Raw genomic sequence first — 26,823 nt, 5'->3', positions numbered from 1 at the left:
AGGACCATGGGGATTATACCAAAGCTCCCAAACGGGCGGGAGAGTGCGGATGACTCTGCAGCACCAAATGAGAGAACTCCAGGTCCTCCTTTGCCAGGGTATCAAATTTGTAAAAATTTACAAACGTGTTCTCCCCTGACCACGTAGCTGCTCGGCAGAGTTGTAATGCCGAGACCCCTCGGGCAGCCGCCCAAGATGAGCCCACCTTCCTTGCGGAATGGGCCTTAACAGATTTAGGCTGTGGCAGGCCTGCCACAGAATGTACAAGTTGAATTTTGTTACAAATCCAACGAGCAATCGACTGCTTAGAAGCAGGTGCACCCAACTTGTTGGGTGCATACAGTATAAACAGCGAGTCAGATTTTCTGACTCCAGCCGTCCTTTAAATGTATATTTTTAAGGCTCTGACAACGTCCAACAACTTGGAGTCCTTCAAGTCGTCTGTAGCCGCAGGCACTACAATAGGCTGGTTCAGGTGAAACGCTGATACCACCTTAGGGAGAAAATGCGGACGCGTCCGCAGCTCTGCCCTATGTCGAATGGAAAATTAAATAAGGGCTTTTATAAAACAAAGCCGCCAGTTCAGATACTCTCCCGGCCGAAGCCAGGGCCAGTAACATAGTCACTTTCCATGTGAGATATTTCAAATCCACATTCTTTAGTGGTTCAAACCAATTGGATTTGAGGAAATCTAAAACTACATTTAGATCCCACGGTGCCACCTTAGGCACCACAGGAGGCTGTATATGCAGTACTCCTTTGATAAAAATCTGGACCTCAGGGACTGAGGCCAATTCTTTTTGGAAGAATATTGATAGGGCCGAAATTTGAACCTTAATAGATCCCAATTTGAGACCCATAGACAATCCTGATTGCAGGAAATGTAGGAAAACGACCCAGTTGAAATTCCTCCATCGGAGCACTCCGCTGCTCGCACCACGCAACATATTTTCGCCAAATACGGCGATAATGCTTCGCGGTGACTTCCTTCCTTGCCTTTATCAAGGTAGGAATGACTTCTTCTGGAATGCCTTTTCCTTTTAGGATCTGGCATTCAAACGCGATGCCGTCAAACGCAGCCGCGGTAAGTCTTGAAAAAGACAAGGACCCTGCTGAAGCAGGTCCCTTCTCAGAAGTAGAGGCCACGGATCGTCCGTGACCATCTCTTGAAGTTCCGGGTACCAAGTCCTTCTTGGCCAATCCGGAGCCACTAGTCTTACTCCTCTTTGCCGTATAATCCTCAATACCTTTGGTATGAGAGGCAGAGGAGGAAACACATATACCGACTGGTACACCCAAGGTGTTACCAGCGCGTCCACAGCTATTGCCTGCGGATCTCTTGACCTGGCGCAATACCTGTCCAGTGTTTTGTTGAGGCGAGACGCCATCATGTCCACCATTGGTTTTACCCAACGGTTTAATAGCATGTGGAAAACTTCTGGATGAAGTCCCCACTCTCCCGGGTGAAGGTCGTGTCTGCTGAGGAAGTCTGCTTCCCAGTTGTCCACGCCCGGGATGAATACTGCTGACAGTGCTATCACGTGATTCTCCGCCCAGCGAAGGATCCTGGCAGCTTCTGCCATTGCCCTCCTGCTTCTTGTGCCGCCCTGTCTGTTTACATGGGCGACTGCCGTGATGTTGTCCGACTGGATCAACACCGGTCTTCCTTGAAGCAGAGGTTCCGCCTGGCTTAGAGCATTGTAGATTGCTCTTAGTTCCAGAATGCTTATGTGAAGAGACTTTTTCAGGCTCGACCACACTCCCTGGAAATTTCTTCCCTGTGTGACTGCTCCCCAGCCTCTCAGGCTGGCATCCGTGGTCACCAGGATCCAATCCTGCATGCCGAATCTGCGGCCCTCCAATAGATGAGCCTCCTGCAACCACCACAGAAGGGATACCCTTGTCCTCGGCGACAGGGTTATCCGCAGGTGCATCTGAAGATGCGACCCTGACCATTTGTCCAACAGATCCCTTTGCATGGAATCTGCCGAAAGGGATTGCTTCGTAAGAAGCTACCATTTTTTCCCAGGACTCTTGTGCATTGATGTACAGACACCTTTCCTGGTTTTAGGAGGTTCCTGACCAGGTCAGATAACTCCTTGGCTTTTTCTTCGGGAAGAAAAACCTTTTTCTGAACTGTGTCCAGAATCATCCCCAGGAACAGCAGACGAGTTGTCGGCATTAATTGGGATTTTGGAATATTCAGAATCCATCCGTGCTGCTTTAGCACCTCTTGAGATAGTGCTAAACCCATCTCTAGCTGTTCTCTGGACCTTGCCCTTATTAGGAGATCGTCCAAGTATGGGATAATTAATACGCCTTTTCTTCGAAGAAGAAATATTATCTCGGCCATTACCTTTGTAAAGACCCGAGGTGCCGTGGACAAACCAAACGGCAGCGTCTGAAACTGATAGTGACAGTTTTGTACAACGAACCTGAGGTACCCCTGGTGTGAGGGGTAATTGGAACGTGGAGATACGCATCCTTGATGTCCAAGGATACCATAAAGTCCCCTTCTTCCAGGTTCGCTATCACTGCTCTGAGTGACTCCATCTTGAACTTGAACTTCTTTATGTACAGGTTCAAGGACTTCAGATTTAGAATAGGCCTTACCAAGCCATCCGGCTTCGGTACCACAAAAAGAGTGGAATAATACCCCTTCCCTTGTTGTAGAAGAGGTACCTTGACTATCACCTGCTGAGAATACAGCTTGTGAATGGCTTCCAAAACCGTCTCCCTTTCTGAGGGGGACGTTGGTAAAGCAGACTTCAGGAAACGGCGAGGTGGCTCTGTCTCTAATTTCAACCTGTACCCCTGAGATATTATCTGCAGGATCCAGGGATTTACCTGCGAGTGAGCCCACTGCGCGCTGTAATTCTTGAGACGACCGCCTACCGCCCCCGAGTCCGCTTGCGAAGCCCCAGCGTCATGCTGAGGCTTTTGTAGAAGCCGGGGAGGGCTTCTGTTCCTGGGAAGGAGCTGCCTGTTGCTGTCTCTTCCCTCGTCCTCTGCCTCGTGGCAGATATGAATAGCCCTTTGCTCTCTTATTTTTAAAGGAACGAAAGGGCTGCGGTTGAAAGGTCGGTGCCTTTTTCTGTTGGGGAGTGACTTGAGGTAGAAAGGTGGATTTCCCGGCCGTAGCCGTGGCCACCAAATCCGATAGACCGACCCCAAATAACTCCTCTACGCATCGCCTGTCCACTGTCGTGTCCATAAAGCTCTTCTGGCCGAAATGGACATAGCACTTACCCGTGATGCCAGTGTGCAGATATCTCTCTGTGCATCACGCATATAAAGAAATGCATCCTTTATTTGTTCTAACGACAGTAAAATATTGTCCCTGTCCAGGGTATCAATATTTTCGATCAGGGACTCTGACCAAACTACCCCAGCACTGCACATCCAGGCAGTCGCAATAGCTGGTCGTAGTATAACACCTGCATGTGTGTATATACCTTTTTGGATATTTTCCATCCTCCTATCTGATGGATCTTTAAGTGCGGCCGTCTCAGGAGAGGGTAACGCCACTTGTTTTGATAAGCGTGTTAGCGCTTTGTCCACTCTAGGAGGTGTTTCCCAGCGCTCCCTAACCTCTGGCGGGAAAGGGTATAAAGCCAATAACTTCTTTGAAATTAGCAGTTTTTTATCGGGGCACCCCACGCTTCATCACACACGTCATTTAATTCTTCTGATTCGGTAAAAACTACTGGTAGTTTTTTCACACCCCACATAATACCCTGTTTAGTGGTACCTGTAGTATCAGCTAAATGTAACATCTCCTTTATTGCCAAAATCATATAACGTGTGGCCCTACTGGAAAATACGGTTGATTCGTCACCTTCACCACCGGAATCAGTGCCTGTGTCTGGGTCTGTGTCGACCGACTGAGGCAAGGGGCGTTTTACAGCCCCTGACGGTGTTTGAGGCGCCTGGACAGGCACTAATTGAGTGTCGGCCGCCTCATGTCGGCAAACGACTGCTTAAGCGAGTTGACGCTATCCCGTAATTCCACAAATAAAGGCATCCATTCTGGTGTCGACCCCCTAGGAGGTGACATCCTCATATTTGGCAATTGCTCCGCCTCCACACCAATAACGTCCTCATACATGTCGACACACACGTACCGACACACAGCAGACACACAGGGAATGCTCTATACGAAGACAGGACCCACTAGCCCTTTGGGGAGACAGAGGGAGAGTCTGCCAGCACACACCAAAAAGCGCTATATATGACAGGGATAGCCTTATGATTAAGTGCTCCCTTATAGCTGCTTTTATATTAATATATTGCCATTTATTTTGCCCCCCCTCTCTGTTACACCCTGTTTCTGTAGTGCAGTGCAGGGAAGAGACCTGGGAGCCTTCCTGACCAGCGGAGCTGTGACAGAAAATGGCGCCGTGTGCTGAGGAGATAGGCCCCGCCCCTTTTTCGGCGGGCTCGTCTCCCGCTATTTAGTACATTTAGGCAGGGGTAAATATCTCCATATAGCCTCTGGGGCTATATGTGAGGTATTTTTAGCCTTTTTAAAGGTTTTCATTTGCCTCCCAGGGCGCCCCCCCCCCCCAGCGCCCTGCACCCTCAGTGACTGCCGTGTGAAGTGTGCTGAGAGGAAAATGGCGCACAGCTGCAGTGCTGTGCGCTACCTTAAGAAGACTGCAGGAGTCTTCAGCCGCCGATTCTGGACCTCTTCTTGCTTCAGCATCTGTGAGGGGGCCGGCGGCGTGGCTCCGGTGACCATCCAGGCTGTACCTGTGATCGTCCCTCTGGAGCTTCATGTCCAGTAGCCAAGAAGCCAATCCATCCTGCACGCAGGTGAGTTCACTTCTTCTCCCCTCTGTCCCTCGTTGCAGTGATCCTGTTGCCAGCAGGAATCACTGTAAAATAAAAAACCTAAGCTAAACTCTCTAAGCAGCTCTTTATGAGAGCCACCTAGAATTGCACCCTTCTCGGCCGGGCACAAAAATCTAACTGGAGTCTGGAGGAGGGTCATAGGGGGAGGAGCCAGTACACACCACCTGACCTGTAAAAGCTTTACTTTTGTGCCCTGTCTCCTGCGGAGCCGCTATTCCCCATGGTCCTTTCAGGAACCCCAGCATCCACTTAGGACGATAGAGAAAATGGTAATGACAATCCCGTACCGCAATTCTGAGGTACGCCTGATGAGGTGGATAAATGGCGACCTGAAGGTATGTATCCTATATGTCCCGAGTCACCCTTCAAGCTTACAACGACCGCTCTTAGCGATTCCATCTTGAACTTGCACCTTTTCAGGTATATGTTCAGGGATTTTAATTCAATATAGGCCTGACCGAACCATCTGGTTTCGGGCCTACCACATGGTCAAATAATAACCCCCTCCTAGTTGAAGGAGGTGAACCTTGACCACCACCTGTTGAAGATACAATTTGTGAATTGCAGTTAACACTGTTTTCCTCTCGTGGGGGAAAGCCGGCAGGGTCATCGGTGAGTGGGCATTTCTCAAAGTCCAGCTTGTATCCCTGAGACACAATAACTATTGCCCAGGAATCTAACAGGGAGCGAACCTACCTGTGGCTGAACTTCCTAAGGCGTGCCCCCTCCGGGCCTAGCTCCGCCTGTGGAGCCCCAGCGACCTGCGGTGGATTTTTGTAGAGGCCGAGGAGAACTTCTGTTTTCTCTGCCCATGGCTCTGACAAGAAAGGACGCATCTCGGACTTTCTTGTTTCTTTATTCGAAAGCTGCATTTAATAATGTCATGCTTTCCTAGGCCATGCAGGGATATAAGGCAAAATATCCGAATTCCCAGATATAGCCGTGGAGACCAAACCCTTCTCCACACAATCCCTCTTAAGTCGGCATCATCTGTCCACTGCATATTGTACCGGACACGTCAAGCAGAGATCGACATAGCTTTGACACTAGGACCCAATATACTCATGTCTCTATGGCATGTTATATATATATATATATATATATATATACATACATACATATCTCTCAAGACAGCATCGTAAATATATACATATATATATATATATATATATATCCCCATACATATATCCATATAAATCTACATACATACTAGGGTCTCTATCTCTGCTGATAAGGTACCTTCCACGCTGCCACAGTGCTACAACCCCATGCCGACCCAATCGTCGGTCTGAGTAGTGTACCAGAATGTGCACGCTATCTGCAGGATCCCTGAGAATAGCTGTAACATCAGGTCTGCCTTATGTGACACCCTAGGGGAAGATTCCCATCTTATCCTGGCCCTAGTGGGGAAAGGATACTGTCTGAGAAATCTTTGAGGGAAGCTGCAGTCTTTTGTCTGGAGATTCCCACTCTTTTTCCTCATGAGAGGAGGGAAATTCACCTCAGCTTTCTTCCCCTTACACCTGTGTACCCTTGTGTCAGGGACAGATGAGTCACCAGTGACATGCAAATCATCTTATTACAATAAACATATATTGAATACTTTAGTGCCAATCAGGCTGTAACTTTGCATTATCATAGTCGACCCTGGAGGCAGACTCCGTGTCGACATCTGTGTCAATTATTTAACACCTTCCACATATCCATCCAGTCAGGTATCGTCGCCGTCGTCGGCGACACCTCATCCATATGCACTTGCTCCACCTCCACGTACCCTTCCTCATCAAACATGTCGACACTTACGTACCGACACACCGCACACACACAGGGAATGCTCTGACTGAGGACAGGACCCCACAAAGGCTTTTGGGGAGACAGAGAGAGAGTATGCCAGCACACACCACAGCGCTATATACCCAGTGATAACACTATCAGATGTGTTCACCTAGTAGCTGCTGATATAAACACAATAATGTTCCTTTTTGCGCCTAAATTTATGTGCCCCCCCCCTCTCTTTTGCCCTTGTTGTATCTGGATACTGCAGGGGAGAGCCTGGGGAGCTGCTTCCAGCTGAGCTGTGAAGATAAAATGGCGCTGGTTAGTGCTGAGGAAGAAGCTCCGCCCCCTCAGCGGCGGGCTTCTGTCCCGCTATTCTGTGTGAAAAAATGGCGGGGTTTTACACATATACAGTCTGGGACTATATTTATGTGTATTTTTTGCCCAAAGGTATTAATATTGCTGGCCAGGGCGCCCCCCCCCCCCAGCGCCCTGCACCCTACAGTGACCGGAGTGTGTGGTGTGCAGTGGGAGCAATGGCGCACAGCTGCAGTGCTGTGCGCTACCTTATGTGAAGACAGGAGTCTTCATGCCGCCGATTTCGATGTCTTCTGTCTTCTCCTGGACTTCAGTGCTTCTGGCTCTGCAAGGGGGACGGCGGCGCGGCTCCGGGAACGGACGACCGAGGACAGGTGCCTGTGTTCGATCCCTCTGGAGCTAATGGTGTCCAGTAGCCTAAGAAGCACAACCTAGCTGCAAGCAGGTATGTTGGCTTCTCTCCCCTCAGTCCCTCGTAGCAGTGAGTCTGTTGCCAGCAGAGCTCACTGAAAATAAAAAACCTAACAAATACTTTCTTTTTCTAGCAGGCTCAGGAGAGCCCACTAGGTGCATCCAGCTCTGGCCGGGCACAGATTCTAACTGAGGTCTGGAGGAGGGGCATAGAGGGAGGAGCCAGTGCACACCAGATATAGTACCTAATCTTTCTTTAAGAGTGCCCAGTCTCCTGCGGAGCCCGTCTATTCCCCATGGTCCTTACGGAGTCCCCAGCATCCACTAGGACGTTAGAGAAACCATGTGCACTGCAGGGGGGCAGACATAACATGTCCAGAGAGAGTTAGATTTGGGTGTGGTGTGTTCAATCTGCAATCTAAATTGCAGTGTAAACATAAAGCAGACAGTATTTACCCTGCACAGAAACAATATAACCCACCCAAATCTAACTCTCTCTGCACATGTTATATCTGCCCCACCTGCAGTGCACATGGTTTTGCCCATTAGCTAACAAATTTGCTGCTGCAATCAGATCTGAAATACCCCCTTTGTGCGACCGAATCTCTGAATTTGCTAATTTAGAAGTGTCACATATCAAATGAATCAGCACAGTCTCCTGGTGCACCCTAGCTGCACCATGTTGGGACTGAGATACGTTTTTATAAAAAAAAAAAGACTCCCGACGCTAGCGGGGTAGCATGGGACCTGCCAGCACATTCATGCCAGTATCTCATGGTTCATGGCGTATTGAGGTTAGATGTAGGAGTACATATGTGTACATCTGTAGCAGGACATGCTGGGATGTTAGTTCCACAGCGGTTGAATGACTGCTTGTCGAATACCCCTGCTGTAGAGATATAGCACAGCACAGATGAGGGCAGTATTCAGAATTGTGTCCTGTCGGAAACAGGTAGCCAGTGCTATGATTCACAGAATTAGTAGTGATAGATTAGTAGGGTTGGAGTGGAGCTAGCTAGAGATGGTAGGCCAGCTAGCAGGTTAAGACAACAGAGCTGGGAAACACGTAACGCATGAATTAATAGGTCAGCAGTATATTTAGTAAAGGAACAATGTTTCTGGGAGGATTCGCTGTGACAACTGCTGGATTGTGGGGGTGGAAGTGCAACGCCTACAGAAAGGGCCTGTGATGTGTACTCTTCAGTCTTGGTGTGCTGGGGTAACACATACAAGGACAACATCACTGGAAGGCTGCAGGAGGGCAGCCGATAGTGTACTTATCAGAGCAGGTGTAAGTTTACGGGAGGGAATTATGGTTTGGTACTTACATGGCTTCACGCATTTGTTGCATAGGTCACAGTGCTTCCATTCCCTACCATCCTGTAAACAAACATTAATGAGAACCTGTCCAGATTCAGTGACTTCTCTTGGAATAGCATAACTGTTATTATAGGACAATATAAAAAAAATATACGATGGAAATCTCTTTCTTACATACAACCTAGGTAGTGACGTGTAGGCCATGATGCCAGGTATCAACTCTCCTGTAAAAGAGGGCAAGGCAGCACCTATCTTTATGACAGCACATGTCTTACCTACACAGAGGCAGGGCCACAGCTAACCTTCTAGGTCTACACACCCCCTTATGAAAAACTAAAGACACAGGCCCATATTTTACATTCACACCTCTCTAGCTTTATTAAACATCTAGGGCAGACCACTTCCGGTTCCGGGTGCATGGAGTGAGCAGCGTGTCTCACAGCTCCTCTCCTTCTCCGGCTGATTTGCTGCTATTACAAGGCTTTAAATAGCCTCCATTCTCCCTAATCTGTACCCTGGGCTTCTGCACACAGAACTATGGATAAATACATCACCTCCTCTCAGCCGCCGCGTACGCAGCAGCAAGCGCTGCGCCAGGTGAAAAGGAGCCCTGACCCTGTCATGGCGCCGGGCACGGACACGCTGGCTACCTCTCCGGTTTCAAAGAAACAAGCCACTGACAGTCAGGACGCTGATAACGCTACACAGCACCTTCATCGCGATTTCCCGCTTTCATATGGAGACCTAGTGGACGCAATTTCTTCCACAGTGGGACCGCTACTTTCAAAAGCGGTAAGTGACATCTCCACTCAAATACAGCAACTTAACATGAGAGTCTCCACAGCAGAGAACAGAATAGGCTCTATAGCTCACAACCTGGCAGACTTCCAGGGGGATGTTAAAAGGCTGGAGAAAGAAAACTATGCTATTATAAACCGCCTAGAGGAAATTGAAAATCGCTCTAGGCGCAATAATATCAGGGTGGTCGGTCTCCCTGAAACATTTAAGGGCCCATCTTTGGATCAATTTGTAAAGCAAACCCTCCCCCAAATCCTGGGGATCCAAGACTTATGCAAAGATATGGTTATAGAACGGGTTCACAGAATTGGCCCTCCCCCTCGCCCTAATGATTCCCGACCTAGAGTCACTATATTTAAATGCCTCAGCTACATTCATAAATTAGAAATCTGGAAAGCCTCCAGAAAACAGCCAGTCATTAAATGGGAAGGCCTCAGCATACGCCTCTTTCAAGATTTTTCTGTGGAATTAACCAAGGCACGAAGAGCGTTCTCCCCCATCTGCTCTCGCTTAATAGCAGATAAACAGAAATTTGCGTTGATCTACCCAGCTAAACTACGTATCTTTTACAACAAAAAACATTATGACTTTTTATCCCCGGATGACGCTGCGGACTTTCTCTGTGACAAGGGAAAAACCACAGAAGCTGATATCACAGACCAAATTTAAGGTGCCATTTTACTGCCTACTACGCAGGGACTCCCTGAGTTTTAAGTCTTAAGACCCACTTACTCACCTTATGCCAAACCAGATACCGACCTATAGCTGAAGGATTTTCCATTCCTCCTGCAGCTGCCCCTCAGTGACTTTGATTCAGTTTTGCACTCAAGGGAGAAAAATCTGCCCCCTCAGCCGGAGGGGATGGGAGCTATGCTCCGGGTCATGTTGGATCGTTACTTATACCTAGTTAGGTTACAAGTTTTTGTAATTTTCTGGAAGGCCTATTACTATTTACTACCCTCTTTGGACATGCTGCGCATGTCATGTTATGTTATGCCTGTTTCAATATTTTGTGTCTTTTGTTTCCCCCTCCTCCCTGATGTTCTTTCCTCCCCCTCTCTCTCCCCTTCATTCTCAATAACAAGGTATCACATAGATGCATGGAATCTCTCATCGCCCCAAATATGGCATCAATTAAGGTAGGCTCCCTTAATGTAGGAGGGTTCAATTCGCCAGCCAAGCGAAGAAAAATATTGGTATACTGCAATAAGCTGAAGCTTGAGTTAATTTTTCTGCAGGAAGCTCACCTTGTGCACTCTGAAATGGTTAAGCTCCAAATGTTGGGGTGGAAATTGTTGGCTTGTTCACCTTATACCTCTAAAGCTAGAGGTGTTGTGATCTTGGTGAAACGAACAATCCCCCTAGACATAGTTAAAGTTATTTCTGACCCTGAGGGACGTTTTGTTATTGCACAAGTTACATTATTATCCAAATCTTTTACACTGTGTAATGTTTATGCCCCTACAGCTTACAGTAAGCATTTTATTTTAAAACTCATTTCTGATCTTACAAACTACAGCCATGAATCACTAATAGTTTGTGGTGATTTTAATCTAATCTCAGATACTCATCTAGACAGATCCTCCTCACCCAAACGCCCATTAACATTGCCAAAATATGGGATACCCCATTTAGCCTCCCAATTGAACCTAGTAGATATCTGGAGAGCACTTAACCCCACCGTCAAGGAATATACGTGTCTCTCGGCTGCACACCAGACCTTGTCAAGAATTGACTATATGTTACTATCTCAGACACTGTTCGCAAGAGTATCCTCCGTGGAAATTGAACCCATCTCTGTTTCTGACCATGCCTTACAGAGGTTTATATTACACCTCTCAGTTGAGCAATCTTCACAGATCTCCTGGCGCTTCCCCTCCCACCTCTTGGTATCCCCGAATTTTAAGTCCCTGCTGTCTGCTAGCTGGCAGAATTATGCCTCTAGCAACCAGTCTCTGGCTGCCTCAGACCCTTCCCTATTTTGGCAAGCAGCCAAGGCGGTCATTAGAGGCGATATAATATCCTATGTTGCCAAACTTAACAAAGCCTATGCAGACACCTATCTCCGCCTACAACAAAATCTCACCGCTGCCTACACCACTTTCAGCCGGAAACCCACTTTAGCAAATAAACTTAAATATTCTACAGCAAAAACACACTTTAATGAATACCTTAATAAGCAAGGTAACAGACATTTATATGGAATCAATTATAAATATCACAGATTCGGAAATAAATCAGGCAAATTGCTCACCAACATTCTAAATGGAACTAGATCTGCCACGACGGTCCACCCCCTTAGATACCCAGATGGGTCTCTCACCTCCTCTAACAAGCAGATTGCGCTTTATATGAAAGAATTTTACTCCCAGCTATACTCTCTCACCCCTCCAGCAACTGATGGCCCTCCCACGCCTCCCAATCCTCCCTCTCCCCTCAGCCACAGTATCACTGTCCCTCAACTTACTGTTGAGATGAGCGATAAGCTCTTGACACCTGTCACGCCGGAGGAAATATCCAAGATAATTAAATCCTTACAGAATAATAAAGCTCCAGGTCCTGATGGGTTGGGAGGAGACTTCTATAAGACTATGCTTCCTGACATTCTTAACACTCTTGTGCTAACATTCAATCATATACTCACCACGGGCACCGCACCACTATACTTCAATGCAGCATATATCAAACTCTTACCCAAACCAAATCGTGATCTAACTCTCCCGGGCTCATATAGACCCATATCCCTCCTTAATTCTGACTACAAAATATTAGCAAAAGTCCTGGCTGATAGACTTAAAACTGTCTTACCAGAGATCATCCACCCCGACCAAACAGGATTTATAGCCGGTAGACACTCAGTCCTTAATGTCAGGAAGGTCATCTCGGCGATCCACCACCTCCAAAACACTAAGGGTATAGCTCCCCCTGGTGTGATAATGTCTTTAGACGCTGAGAAGGCCTTCGACCTTGTCCTATGGCCCCATTTATTCCATACTATGGACAGATTTGGCTTTCCCTCCTCTTTCCTTACCTATATCAAAACGCTCTATACTAACCCTCTCTCCCAGATTATGTGCAATGGCCAATTTTCGGACCGTTTTCAGTTACATAAAGGAACGAGACAGGGCTGCCCCCTATCCCCTCTCTTATTCGCAATAGCCATAGAGCCCTTAGCCATACTGCTTCGTGAATCACCTGCTTTTAAAGGAATAAACATCTCCAATTATGAACTTAAAGTGTCACTATTTGCAGATGACATGTTACTTTTTGTCTCTGAACCCATGACCTCAATCCCTGCAATTATGTCTATTATTGATAACTTTGGCGCGATCTCTGGATATAAGATTAATGTTGAAAAATCAGAGATCCTTCCCATAGGTGACTATTCCCTGCATCTTCCCTCAGCCCCCATATTCTCCAATTTTAAAATTACTACAGCCCCCTTGAAATACCTGGGTATATATATCACAAATAAAGTCGAAGACCTATACAAAGCAAATTTTTCTCCTCTAGTAAGTAAAATTACAACGTTAATGTCAACATGGACTTCTCTCCCCCTCTCACTTCTTGGCAGAGCGGTCGCGGTTAAATCAATAATCTTCCCAAAATTATTCTACGCAATCCAGATGCTCCCCCTAGCGTTACTCCATAGAGACATAATCATGGTTAATGCCTCTATATCCAATTTCCTGTGGAATGGCAAACGTTCTAGAATTGCTCTCTCAAAATTAATGCTTCCTAAATCTCATGGAGGCCTTGGTCTCCCAGATTTTAAATCATATACTATGGCGGTATTTTTCAGGTATGCCAGAGACTGGTTGCTGGAAAGCTCCTCTTTCACTGATACCAAGTTAGATCAAGCTATATTTCATCCTTATTCCCCATCTGCATTACTACACCTCAAATCTAGTTCTATTCCACCCCAGATTTATTCACATCCCATTTTTCATGACACATACACTCACTGGATACTCTTACATAAAAAGTTACGTAGAGACTTTAGATTCTCACCCTACCTTCCTTTGTGTGGGAATCCAGATTTTCCACCATCACTCCACAACCCCTCCTTCCAAGTTTGGAGACAAAAGGGGCTATCTCTTGTGAACAGAGTCTTTGACCCGGGAGGATTCGTCCTCTCCTTCGACGACCTACAAAGGCGCTATTCCATCCCAAACAATCTCTTCTACTTATACTTACAGGTCAGGCACTATGTCCAGACACTCCCAATTACCTACCCTTTGCCCAAGGAGACACATGTTATACTACAGGTGCTGCAGCTGAGACCCACGGTTACCTATAAGATTCGACATCTCTACCCCCAATTAACCTTAGCGAATATCAACCCCTCATTACATGCTCAGAAAATGCTTACCAGATGGACTGTTGATATCCCAAATTGGATACATACCCCTGAGTCCATACTTTACAACTATAATAAACAATCCAAACACCTAAAATCGGCCTACTTACAGGAAACACATTTCCGGTTCCTGCATAGAGCATATGTTTCCCCAGCTCAGAGAAAATACATGGTCCTTTCCGATTCGGGGAAATGTATGAAATGCTCAATGTCAAATGCCAAACTATTCCATTGCGTTTGGGAGTGCTCCAAGGTTCGAAGATTTTGGGCTAAAATTGTTTGTTATTTAAATGGTATATTGCAATCCTCATTAACCCCTCTACCTGAAGCCTGCCTATTATTAGATTTTAATCACTGGTCCTTTAACACTCAACCTGCTAGCTGTATCCCCTTTATTGTAACTGTCCTCACATTAGCTAAGAAACTAATATTCATACACTGGATCAAGAAATCTGCACCGACAATCCAAGAACTCAAAAACCGACTTCTTCTTCTACTATACTTTGATATACGAACCCAACTACTGAACCCTACATCCCCAATCTCCTCATTCCACCTTAGATGGGACCAATTTATATCCTCATTGGATGAAGACTCCAGTAAGACTATATCCACATTCTTTGGATCGCAAGAATGGTCTAGAGCTAAAGCTTTAATAGATAAAACCAGGTAGCGACATTGACCCAATCGCAGCTTTACTTTCCCCTTTGATGACCCCCCCCCTTATATCTGGAGTTGGGCCTCCTACGGGAGGGAGCTTCTTATCCTCTGTTTTGTTTCAAAAATCCCTAGATGTATCATAATAGCATATATGTTCCACATGTATTTTCAATACGCCCCCCCCCCATCTCTCTTCTCCTCCCTTCGCTTCTCCCCCTTTGTATCTGTCTATGTCTAACCCAGTTTTACTGTCTATGTACCTATTTGAATCAACAAAGCCAATATCTAATCGAAAATTTTCTGAAAAACTTTTGACACATGGCACTGTACCTATCTGAAAATTTCAATAAAACGTTTAAACAAAAAAAAAAAAAACATCTAGGGCAGACATTTTCAACATTTTACAACTCGCGGCACACTGAACAAGATTTAAATATTGCCAAGGCACATTTAAATATAATGGTGATGCATGGTGCAGCTGTGTGTCCTAGGATGTCATGTCGCAGCATCTCCATAGGTAACTCCTGAGCCACATCTGAGAAAGCCATTAGAGCCCAACACTGCCTGGGCCCAAAATTAGAACTGGCTCTGCAACCACTAAACCCACCAGTATTGATCGTTCCAGGGCCTCAGTAGCAGCAAAACACTGACGGGCCTGGTTGTGATTCTATGGCGGCACACCTGGAGACTGCTCAGGGCACACTAGTGTGCCACGGCACAGTGGTTGAAAAACACTGATCTAGGGGATGCTTCTGTGTCGCACGGATCTCTCTTCATGGACGCAAACAGTGAGTTTTTGCATACAGCCCATGCATTGAGGCAAAATTGTCTTTCCGTGAAATAACAGCGTTTCGGGCAGGAACTGGGAGATAGCAACACGTAACCACGCTGACTTGTAGGAGTGTCATGGCGTGCATCAATAGCTGCATGTGATTCTCACACATGGGGACAGGAAATGGAAGCCTGTTTCTGTTCGATCTCTTCCACCATGTATGAGGCTGGTGAAGTGCCGAAACGTATGATGACAGTTGCAGCGCCCGGAGTAAAACCAAATGGTGGCACAGGTTTCTGACTGCACATGTAGTTGAAAGTATACTAACATTGATATAAAGTGGTAAATCTGGCTTCTAGAACTGCCAGCACTACAGCCACTGTGTATGCCATCTAGTTTCTATGTTTAGTTATCCTTTCTTTAAACCCCACCTAAATTAATGTTCCCATCCTCGATACACAAATAGATGCATGGCAGCGAATGGAAGTAGGGTTGCAATGACTGAATACACTGGAAAGCGACACCCTTTAGATTCCTGCCCAACTCATCAAACGCAATGATGCAAATTCCTGTATAATGTGACACCACATGGTAATGCCCACACTGTATAATGTGACACCACATGGTAATGCCCACAATGTATAATGTGACACCACATGGTAATGCCCACAATGTATAATGTGACACCACATGGTAATGCCCACACTGTATAATGTGACACCACATGGTAATGCCCACTGTATAATGTGACACCACATGGTAATGCCCACACTGTATAATGTGACACCACATGGTAATGCCCACACTGTATAATGTGACACCACATGGTAATGCCCACACTGTATAATGTGACACCACATGGTAATGCCCACACTGTATAATGTGACACCACATGGTAATGCCCACACTGTATAATGTGACACCACATGGTAATGCCCACACTGTATAATGTGACACCACATGGTAATGCCCACACTGTATAATGTGACACCACATGGTAATGCCCACACTGTATAATGTGACACCACATGGTAATGCCCACACTGTATAATGTGACACCACATGGTAATGCCCACACTGTATAATGTGACACCACATGGTAATGCCCACACTGTATAATGTGACACCACATGGTAATGCCCACACTGTATAATGTGACACCACATGGTAATGCCCACACTGTATAATGTGACACCACATGGTAATGCCCACACTGTATAATGTGACACCGTATAATGTGACACCACATGGTAATGTACACACTGTATAATGTGACACCACATGGTAATGTACACACTGTATAATGTGACACCACATGGTCATGTACACACTGTATAATGTGACACCACATGGTCATGTACACTGTATAATGTGACACCACATGGTCATGTACACACTGTATAATGTGACACCACATGGTAATGTACACGCTGTATAATGTGACACCACATGATAATGTACACGCTGCATAATGTGACACCACGTGATAATGTACACGCTGCATAATGTGACACCACGTGATAATGTGCACGCTGTATAATGTGACACCACATGGTAATGTACACACTGTATAATGTGACACCACATGATAATGTACACACTGTATAATGTGACACCACATGGTAATGTACACTGTATAATGTGACACCACATGGTAATGTACACACTGTATAATGTGACACCACATGGTAATGTACACACTGTTTAATGTGACACCACATGGTAATGTACACACTGTATAATGTGATACCACATGGTAATGTACCCACTGTATAATGTGACACCACATGGTAATGTACACTGTATAATGTGACACCACATGGTCATGTACACACTGTATAATGCGACACCACATGATAATGTACACACTGTATAATGCGACACCACATGATAATGTACACACTGTATAATGTGACACCACATGGTAATGTACACTGTATAATGTGACACCACATGGTCATGTACACACTGTATAATGTGACACCACATGGTAATGTACACTGTATAATGTGACACCACATGGTAATGTACACTGTATAATGTGACACCACATGGTCATGTACACACTGTATAATGTGACACCACATGGTCATGTACACACTGTATAATGTGACACCACATGGTAATGTACACTGTATAATGTGACACCACATGGTCATGTACACACTGTATAATGTGACACCACATGGTAATGCACACACTGTATAATGTGACACCACATGGTAATGTACACACTGTATAATGTGACACCACATGATAATGTACACACTGTATAATGTGACACCACATGGTAATGTACACACTGTATAATGTGACACCACATGGTAATGTACACACTGTATAATGTGACAACACATGGTAATGTACACACTGTATTACCTTAGAAGTACATGCATTGCAGACGTCACAGTGCTTATTTTCAGAAGACACATATCTCTTACACACGGAGCAGTACCTAAAAATGAAATAGAAATGAAATGCTAAATAAAAATGTAACAGACTAACAACAAAAACTGTGAATGAATAATCGATGCAGTCAATAGGAGCAATAAAGTTATAGATGAGCAGTTTCCTCAGCTTAGGTGCTGGAAGCTGTTAACAGACCACACAGTGAGCCACAGAGAGACAGGAACAGTGCAGCCAAGCAATATAAGGGGCAATACTGCAATAGTCTCTAAATGGGTATGGGCTTTAACGTGCAAAAAGTACTTCCTAGCTATTGGATAGAATTCTTTTTGAGAGCCAAAAAGAGAGAATTATAAAAGGTAAAAAAAGGCAAATGTACACAATACAACTGTCTGGATATGAAAACATTAAGAATCTTTATCCAATAAGTTACCAATATAACGTCTGTGAAACACATAGTGTACCTGTAGCCTTCACTTGCTGGAAGCACAATATTTTCTGGGGAAATACTGGTGAAAATACGGACAGGCGACTGTTTCCTTCCAGTTTTCCCATGCTTGTACATGGTGTGGTTAAAATAATCCACCTGAAACATAATATACAAGATTCACATTTTCTTTTTTGTCACAATTTGCAATTTCAGATTGTGAGCTGTTAAATTTCTAGTGACTTCAACATAACTCTAAAAAGCAGCCTATGTCCTGCTGTAGATCTCATTAGACTAAAATGTTATGAAATGTCTCAGTGTGTACAGTATTCGCTGAAATATGGCATCATGTATATGTGTAAATCTTCAGTTATTATAGTAGGAAAAGCGACGAAAGTTGGAAACGCAAACACTTACCTGATAATCCAACATGCTGAAATCAGGAAAACACTGCACAATACGAGGTTCAAAGAAGTAGGGGAAGATCCAAAACACAGGCAGCATTTTAGAATTTCCTGGGAAAAAAACAACAAACCTATTTTTTATTTTTTTGTATTGCCCTCCAATCTAAAAACACTTTCACATGGACATATGTGGTGGCCAACCTGACCTCCAAAGGCCCAAAATTATATTATTATTTATCATTTTGAGTAAATGAAAATAAAAATTTGATTTGCATATTTATGTTATTTTTAGTTCTTTTTTAAAACCAAAAGAAGGACACTGAATTCAAGGTTTCAAAAAGAAGATGCTGCAAGGCCCTCCGATATCCCAAGGCTCCCAATGTATGGAGGATGCACGTGTCATACCCAGTAAGGATTGTGCCAGTTTTTTCTGAAAAGAAAATATTAGTAGAGAAAACTGAACTTTCAAGGAGTTAAATCTCAAGCCCTCAATTCAGATCCTCCTGTAAGTAAATAAACAAGCCAAATGAAAAGAAGAAGTCTGAAACCCTTTTCCTTTCACACCTGGATGTTAAGGGGTCTCCCAAACCATGGTCTGAATAACGCCGTCTGGGAAGCCTTAGGCTTTAAGGATCATTGGCTTCAATATCCACACCATTAAAGTCAGCCAAGGTATACTTGGGGATGAAAGTATCCATGACTTAGGGGGTAATTCAGACTGGATCGCTGCAGCGACCGCGATCGCAGTCTGAATCCCTTTGTGGAGTGCTAACAGATGCTAACAACATTTCTAGGTTGCGATCGCCTCTGGCTGATTGACAGGCAGAGGCAGTCGCAGGGCGGGAGGGGGCGTGCCAACGGCATTAGAACGCCGGTGGCGGGGCGTGGTCCGGACAACGCAGGTTTGTCCGGACTGTTGCAGAGGCGGACTGTGGCGGCTGCATGACGTCACACGCAGCCGCTGTGACCGGTGACGTGGAGGGAAGCCACCTGCCAGGCAGGGACCTACTTGCCGGGTGCAAAAGCATCGCCGCAGTGCCAGACATGCGGGGTGGACTACAACTGTGCTGGGCGTCCCCCCGCATGTCTGAGTAAATGATGGTAGATGTGCTAAATTTAGCACATCTACGATCAGATCTGAATTACCCCCTTAGTTGGGCTGGTGTTAGAGGCAGGTGCCAAAATGGACATCAGCTGATCATCCTGTTTTTAATCTTCCATGTCACTAATGAGGAAACGGGTAAATCAGATGGAAGTTCCAAGGTTCCAAAATCGCACCTACGAACACCCATAGATCAACTGTCCTAGAGCAGAGGAGCTCAAACCAGTGGTTCCTAACTTCATGTATAAAAAAAGGGATGACGGCCAAACGAAAACAATAACAAAACATATGGATTTAGTACCAAGCATACCTTACCTATGTTTGATGAGGTCATCCACATTTTACTTATTTTATTAAAGCTGAAAGCCAGTGGTTCCACTAAGCCTCCAAATGGAGGGTCCGTCACCATGAGGACCCCTTCACCACCATCTTCCTGTAGGAACCTCTTACATGTGTCCTGTGCCCCCTGTAACACATCACAGGATTCTTATTAAGCTAAGTGAAGTCAGCGGTCATTAATAGTTATTCCTTCATTACGGGATACTTCTAGTAAAACGGATAAGTACTAAAATAAGATTTTACTTACCGATAAATCTATTTCTCGTAGTCCGTAGTGGATGCTGGGGACTCCGTCAGGACCATGGGGATTAGCGGCTCCGCAGGAGACAGGGCACAAAAATAAAGCTTTAGGATCAGGTGGTGTGCACTGGCTCCTCCCCCCATGACCCCCCTCCAAGCCTCAGTTAGGATACTGTGCCCGGACGAGCGTACACAATAAGGAAGGATTTTGAATCCCGGGTAAGACTTATACCAGCCACACCAATCACACCGTACAACTTGTGATCTGAACCCAGTTAACAGTATGACAACGTAGGAGCCTCTGAACAGACGGCTCACAACAAGAACAACCCGATTTTTTTGTAACAATAACTATGTACAAGTATTGCAGACAATCCGCACTTGGGATGGGCGCCCAGCATCCACTACGGACTACGAGAAATAGATTTATCGGTAAGTAAAATCTTATTTTCTCTAACGTCCTAGTGGATGCTGGGGACTCCGTCAGGACCATGGGGATTATACCAAAGCTCCCAAACGGGCGGGAGAGTGCGGATAACTCTGCAGCACCGAATGAGAGAACTCCAGGTCCTCTTTAGCCAGGGTATCAAATTTGTAGAATTTTACAAACGTGTTCTCCCCCGACCACGTAGCTGCTCGGCAGAGTTGTAATGCCGAGACCCCTCGGGCAGCCGCCCAGGATGAGCCCACCTTCCTTGTGGAATGGGCCTTGACAGATTTAGGCTGTGGCAGGCCTGCCACAGAATGTGCAAGTTGAATTGTGCCACAAATCCAACGAGCAATCGTTTGCTTAGAAGCAGGAGCACCCAGCTTGTTGGGTGCATACAGTATAAACAGCGAGTCAGATTTTCTGACTCCAGCCGTCCTTGAAATATATATTTTCACTGCCCTGACAACGTCCAGCAACTTGGAATCCTCCAAATCGCTAGTAGCCGCAGGCACCACAATAGGCTGGTTCAGGTGAAACGCTGACACCACCTTAGGCAGAAAATGAGGACGCGTCCGCAGTTCTGCCCTGTCCGAATGGAAAATCAGATATGGGCTTTTATACGATAAAGCCGCCAATTCTGACACTCTCCTGGCTGAAGCCAGGGCCAGTAGCATGGTTACTTTCCATGTAAGATATTTCAAATCCGCCGATTTGAGTGGCTCAAACCAATGGGATTTGAGAAAATCCAAAACTACATTAAGGTCCCACGGAGCCACTGGGGCCACAACCGGGGGCTGTATATGTAGTACTCCTTTTACAAAAGTCTGGACTTCAGGAACTGAAGCCAATTCTTTCTGGAAGAAAATCGACAGGGCCGAAATTTGAACCTTAATGGACCCCAACTTGAGGCCCATAGACAATCCTGTTTGCAGGAAATGTAGGAATCGACCCAATTGAAATTCCTCCGTGGGGCCTTCCTGGCCTCACACCACGCAACATATTTTCTCCAAATGCGGTGATAATGTTGTGCAGTCACCTCCTTCCTGGCTTTAACCAGTGTAGGAATGACCTCTTCTGGAATGCCTTTTTCCCTTAGAATTCGGCGTTCAACCGCCACGCCGTCAAACGCAGCCACGGTAAGTCTTGAAATAGACACGGACCCTGTTGAATCAGGTCCCGTCTTAGAGGTAGAGGCCACGGATTTTCCGTGAGCATCTCCTGAAGTTCCGGGTACCAAGTTCTTCTTGGCCAATCCGGAGCCACGAGTATCGTTCTTACTCCCCTTTGCCGTATAATTCTCAGTACTTTGGGTATGAGAGGCAGAGGAGGAAACACATACACTGACTGGAACACCCACGGTGTTACCAGAGCGTCCACAGCTATTGCCTGAGGGTCTCTTGACCTGGCGCAATACCTGTCCAGTTTTTTGTTGAGGCGAGACGCCATCATATCCACCTTTGGTTTTTCCCAACGGTTCACAATCATGTGGAAGACTTCTGGATGAAGTCCCCACTCTCCCGGGTGTAGATCATGTCTGCTGAGGAAGTCTGCTTCCCAGTTGTCCACTCCCGGAATGAATACTGCTGACAGTGCTATCACATGATCTTCCGCCCAGCGAAGAATCCTTGCAGCTTCTGCCATTGCTCTCCTGCTTCTTGTGCCGCCCTGTCTGTTTACGTGGGCGACTGCCGTGATGTTGTCCGACTGGATCAACACCGGCTGACCCTGAAGCAGGGGTTTTGCCAGGCTTTGAGCATTGTAAATCGCTCTTAGCTCCAGTATATTTATGTGAAGAGACATCTCCAGGCTTGACCATACTCCCTGGAAGTTTCTTCCCTGTGTGACCGCTCCCCAGCCTCTCAGACTGGCATCCGTGGTCACCAGGACCCAGTCCTGTATGCCGAATCTGCGGCCTTCTAACAGATGAGCACTCTGCAACCACCACAGAAGAGACACCCTTGTCCGTGGCGATAAGGTTATCCGCTGATGCATCTGCAGATGCGATCCGGACCATTTGTCCAGCAGATCCCACTGAAAAGTTCGTGCGTGGAATCTGCCGAATGGGATTGCTTCGTAAGAAGCCACCATCTTTCCCAGGACTCTTGTGCATTGATGCACAGACACTTTTCCTGGTTTTAGGAGGTTCCTGACAAGTTCGGATAACTCCTTGGCTTTCTCCTCCGGAAGAAACACCTTTTTCTGAACCGTGTCCAGAATCATTCCCAGGAACAGCAGACGTGTTGTCGGGGTCAACTGAGATTTTGGAAAATTCAGAATCCACCCGTGTTGTTGCAGCACTACTTGGGTTAGTGCTACTCCGTCCTCCAGCTGTTCTCTGGACCTTGCCCTTATCAGGAGATCGTCCAAGTAAGGGATAATTAATACGCCTCTTCTTCGCAGAAGAATCATCATTTCGGCCATTACCTTGGTAAAGACCCGAGGTGCCGTGGACAATCCAAACGGCAGCGTCTGAAACTGATAATGACAGTTTTGCACCACGAACCTGAGGTACCCTTGATGTGAAGGGCAAATTGGGACATGCAGGTAAGCATCTTTTATGTCCAGGGACACCATAAAGTCCCCTTCTTCCAGATTCGCTATCACTGCTCTGAGTGATTCCATCTTGAACTTGAATTTTTGTATGTACAGGTTCAAAGATTTCAGATTTAGAATAGGTCTTACCGAGCCGTCCGGCTTCGGTACCACAAATAGCGTGGAGTAATACCCCTTTTCCTGTTGTAGGAGGGGTACCTTGACTATCACCTGCTGAGAAAACAGCTTGTGAATGGCTTCCAATACCGTCGCCCTGTCTGAGGGAGACGTTGGCAAAGCAGACTTTAGGAACCGGCGAGGGGGAGACTTCTCGAATTCCAACCTGTAACCCTGAGATACTACCTGCAGGATCCAGGGGTCCACCTGTGAGCAAGCCCACTGCGCGCTGAAATTCTTGAGTCGACCCCCCACCGTTCCTGAGTCCGCTTGTAAAGCCCCAGCGTCATGCTGAGGGCTTTGCAGAACCCGCGGAGGGCTTCTGTTCCTGGGAAGGAGCTGCTTGCTGCCCTCTCTTACCCTTTCCTCTGCCTCGGGGCAGATATGACTGTCCTTTTGCCCGCTTCTTATAGGACCGAAAGGACTGCGGCTGAAAAGACGGTGTCTTTTTCTGTTGGGAGGGGGTCTGAGGTAAAAAGGTGGATTTCCCGGCAGTTGCCGTGGCCACCAAATCCGATAGACCGACGCCAAATAATTCCTCCCCTTTATACGGCAATACTTCCATATGCCGTTTGGAATCCGCATCACCTGACCACTGTCGTGTCCATAAACTTCTTCTGGCAGATATGGACATCGCACTTACTCTCGATGCCAGAGTGCAAATATCCCTCTGAGCATCTCGCATATAAAGAAAAGCATCCTTTAATTGCTCTAAAGTCTGTAAAATACTGTCCCTGTCCAGGGTATCAATATTTTCAGTCAGGGAATCCGACCAGATCACCCCAGCACTGCACATCCAGGCTGAGGCGATGGCTGGTCGCAGTATAACACCAGTATGTGTGTATATACTTTTTAGGGTAGTTTCCAGCCTCCTATCAGCTGGATCCTTGAGGGCGGCTGTATCAGGAGACGGTAACGCCACTTGTTTTGATAAGCGTGTGAGCGCCTTATCCACCTTAGGGGGTGTTTCCCAGCGCGCCCTAACCTCTGGCGGGAAAGGGTATAAAGCCAATAACTTTTTTGAAATTAGCCCTTTTCTATCTGGGTTAACCCACGCTTCATCACATACATCATTCAATTCCTCTGATTCAGGAAAAACTACAGGTAGTTTTTTCACCCCCCACATAATACCCCTTTTTGTGGTACTTGTAGTATCAGAGATATGCAAAGCCTCCTTCATTGCCGTGATCATATAACGTGTGGCCCTACTGGAAAATACGTTTGTTTCTTCACCGTCGACACTAGATTCAGTGTCCGTGTCTGGGTCTGTATCGACCGACTGAGGTAAAGGGCGTTTTACAGCCCCTGACGGTGTCTGAGACGCCTGGGCAGGTACTAACTGGTTTGACGGCCGTCTCATGTCGTCAACTGATTTTTGTAATGTGCTGACATTATCACGTAATTCCATAAACAAAGCCATCCATTCCGGTGTCGACTCCCTAGGGGGTGACATCACCATTACCGGCAATTACTCTGCCTCCACACCAACATCGTCCTCATACATGTCGACACACACGTACCGACACACAGCAGACACACAGGGAATGCTCTATTGAAGACAGGACCCCACTAGCCCTTTGGGGAGACAGAGGGAGAGTTTGCCAGCACACACCCAAGCGCTATAATATATATGGGAACAACCCTATATAAGTGTTGTATCCTTATAGCAGCTTAAATATAGTAATATCGCCAAAAAAAGTGCCCCCCCTCTCTGTTTTACCCTGTTTCTGTAGTGCAGTGCAGGGGAGAGTCCTGGGAGCCTTCCTCACAGCGGAGCTGAGCAGGAAAATGGCGCTGTGTGCTGAGGAGAATAAGCCCCGCCCCCTATTTCGGCGGGCTCTTCTCCGGAGTTTGTGAGATCTGGCAGGGGTTAAATACATCCATATAGCCTCAAGGGCTATATGTGATGTATTTTTAGCCATAAAAAGGTATTATACATTGCTGCCCAGGGCGCCCCCCCAGCGCCCTGCACCCTCCGTGACCGCTGTGTGAAGTGTGCTGACAACAATGGCGCACAGCTGCAGTGCTGTGCGCTACCTCAGGAAGACTGAAAAGTCTTCTGCCGCCTGCTTCTGGACCTCTTCCATCTTCGGCATCTGCAAGGGGGGTCGGCGGCGCGGCTCCGGGACGAACCCCAGGGTGAGACCTGTGTTCCGACTCCCTCTGGAGCTAATGGTGTCCAGTAGCCTAAGAAGCCAATCCATCCTGCACGCAGGTGAGTTCACTTCTCTCCCCTAAGTCCCTCGATGCAGTGAGCCTGTTGCCAGCAGGACTCACTGAAAATAAAAAACCTAAAAACTTTTTCTAAGCAGCTCTTTAGGAGAGCCACCTAGATTGCACCCTGCTCGGACGGGCACAAAAACCTAACTGAGGCTTGGAGGGGGGTCATGGGGGGAGGAGCCAGTGCACACCACCTGATCCTAAAGCTTTATTTTTGTGCCCTGTCTCCTGCGGAGCCGCTAATCCCCATGGTCCTGACGGAGTCCCCAGCATCCACTAGGACGTTAGAGAAATATTACAGTATTTCGCTTCCTGCTTCGCAGTAGTGACAAGATGTATTAACATCTCGGTTGCCACAGTGGGGGTGTTTAACTCCCCCTCTGGTGACCCCGGTCGGCTCCGGTGGACATATGCGAGATTTTTGAAGCCTCGCAAGATCACCTATGCAGCCCAGACCGCGATAGCTGCAGGTGTCGGAACGGTCAGTGCTACTGACTACATGGGCTAGGACATCGGCTTGCTATCTTGTAGATAGCAGCAAACATAATGACAGGGGTGCATAGTCATTTAGCACACATCTCCATAGTATTACATGGTATTAGTAATATGGGTGAGAAGCGGCACTCCCCCATAATGACTAATCTTACATCTACCCGTGCATCTGTTACGGGTGACAGATGGTAAATCTGCAGTGGTCAATGGACATTGACTACAACAGATTTTTACCGATATCTGTCACAATTATGCAACTAAAACAAAATCCTGGTTACAGACTTTATGTCAAGTAAAGAGCAGCAAGTTCAGCAACGGAGGGCTACCTTCTGTGAGCTATTAGAGGAGAATTTAGGTTGATAGGATTAAACAATTACACTATTTTGTGAAAATGATATTCATCAACAATGCATTATATAAAACATCACCTTTTCCTAAGTTACTCTAAATCACAGATTCTCAAACTCGGTCCTCAGGACCCTACACGGTTCATGTTTTGCAGATCACCTGTAGATTTTTAAAATTTGACAGTAGATGATACACAGAGCACCTGCTGGGTGACCTGGAAAACAAGCACTGTGTGGGGTTCTGAGGACCGAGTTTGAGAACCACTGCTCTAGATCATGGCGCTTGGCAGGTGCAACATACACTAGGCACATCAAATGCAATAGGACCAAATACCAACAGTATTTTATATATTTAGGGGGGAGTTCAACTGATCCCCGGGGGGGTAATTCAATTGATGCAGATAGCCAGCACTTTCGCCAATTTTGTTTCACCTGCAG

General features: G+C 46.4%; 1 protein-coding gene across 3 annotated transcripts in view; it reads right to left on the bottom strand.

Annotated features, from left to right (window-relative positions):
* The window catches only part of ZCCHC4 (zinc finger CCHC-type containing 4), a 98,193-nt gene that overhangs the window by 4,661 nt on the left and 66,709 nt on the right, over window positions 1-26,823 (bottom strand). For all 3 annotated transcript variants that reach the window (XM_063921967.1, XM_063921959.1, XM_063921977.1), the window contains 5 exons: window positions 19,924-20,074; window positions 18,520-18,617; window positions 18,140-18,261; window positions 17,649-17,724; window positions 8,688-8,739 (listed from right to left, as the gene is read on the bottom strand). In XM_063921967.1, coding sequence (XP_063778037.1) covers window positions 8,688-8,739; window positions 17,649-17,724; window positions 18,140-18,261; window positions 18,520-18,617; window positions 19,924-20,074 — 499 coding nt within the window. The remainder of the gene's footprint in view (window positions 1-8,687; window positions 8,740-17,648; window positions 17,725-18,139; window positions 18,262-18,519; window positions 18,618-19,923; window positions 20,075-26,823) is intronic.

The sequence above is a fragment of the Pseudophryne corroboree genome, chromosome 1 (assembly GCF_028390025.1).
Source record: "Pseudophryne corroboree isolate aPseCor3 chromosome 1, aPseCor3.hap2, whole genome shotgun sequence".
In the NCBI taxonomy this organism is placed as follows: domain Eukaryota; kingdom Metazoa; phylum Chordata; class Amphibia; order Anura; family Myobatrachidae; genus Pseudophryne; species Pseudophryne corroboree.
Note: the sequence above shows the minus strand (reverse complement) of the source record. Positions and strands in the feature narration are given on the sequence as shown.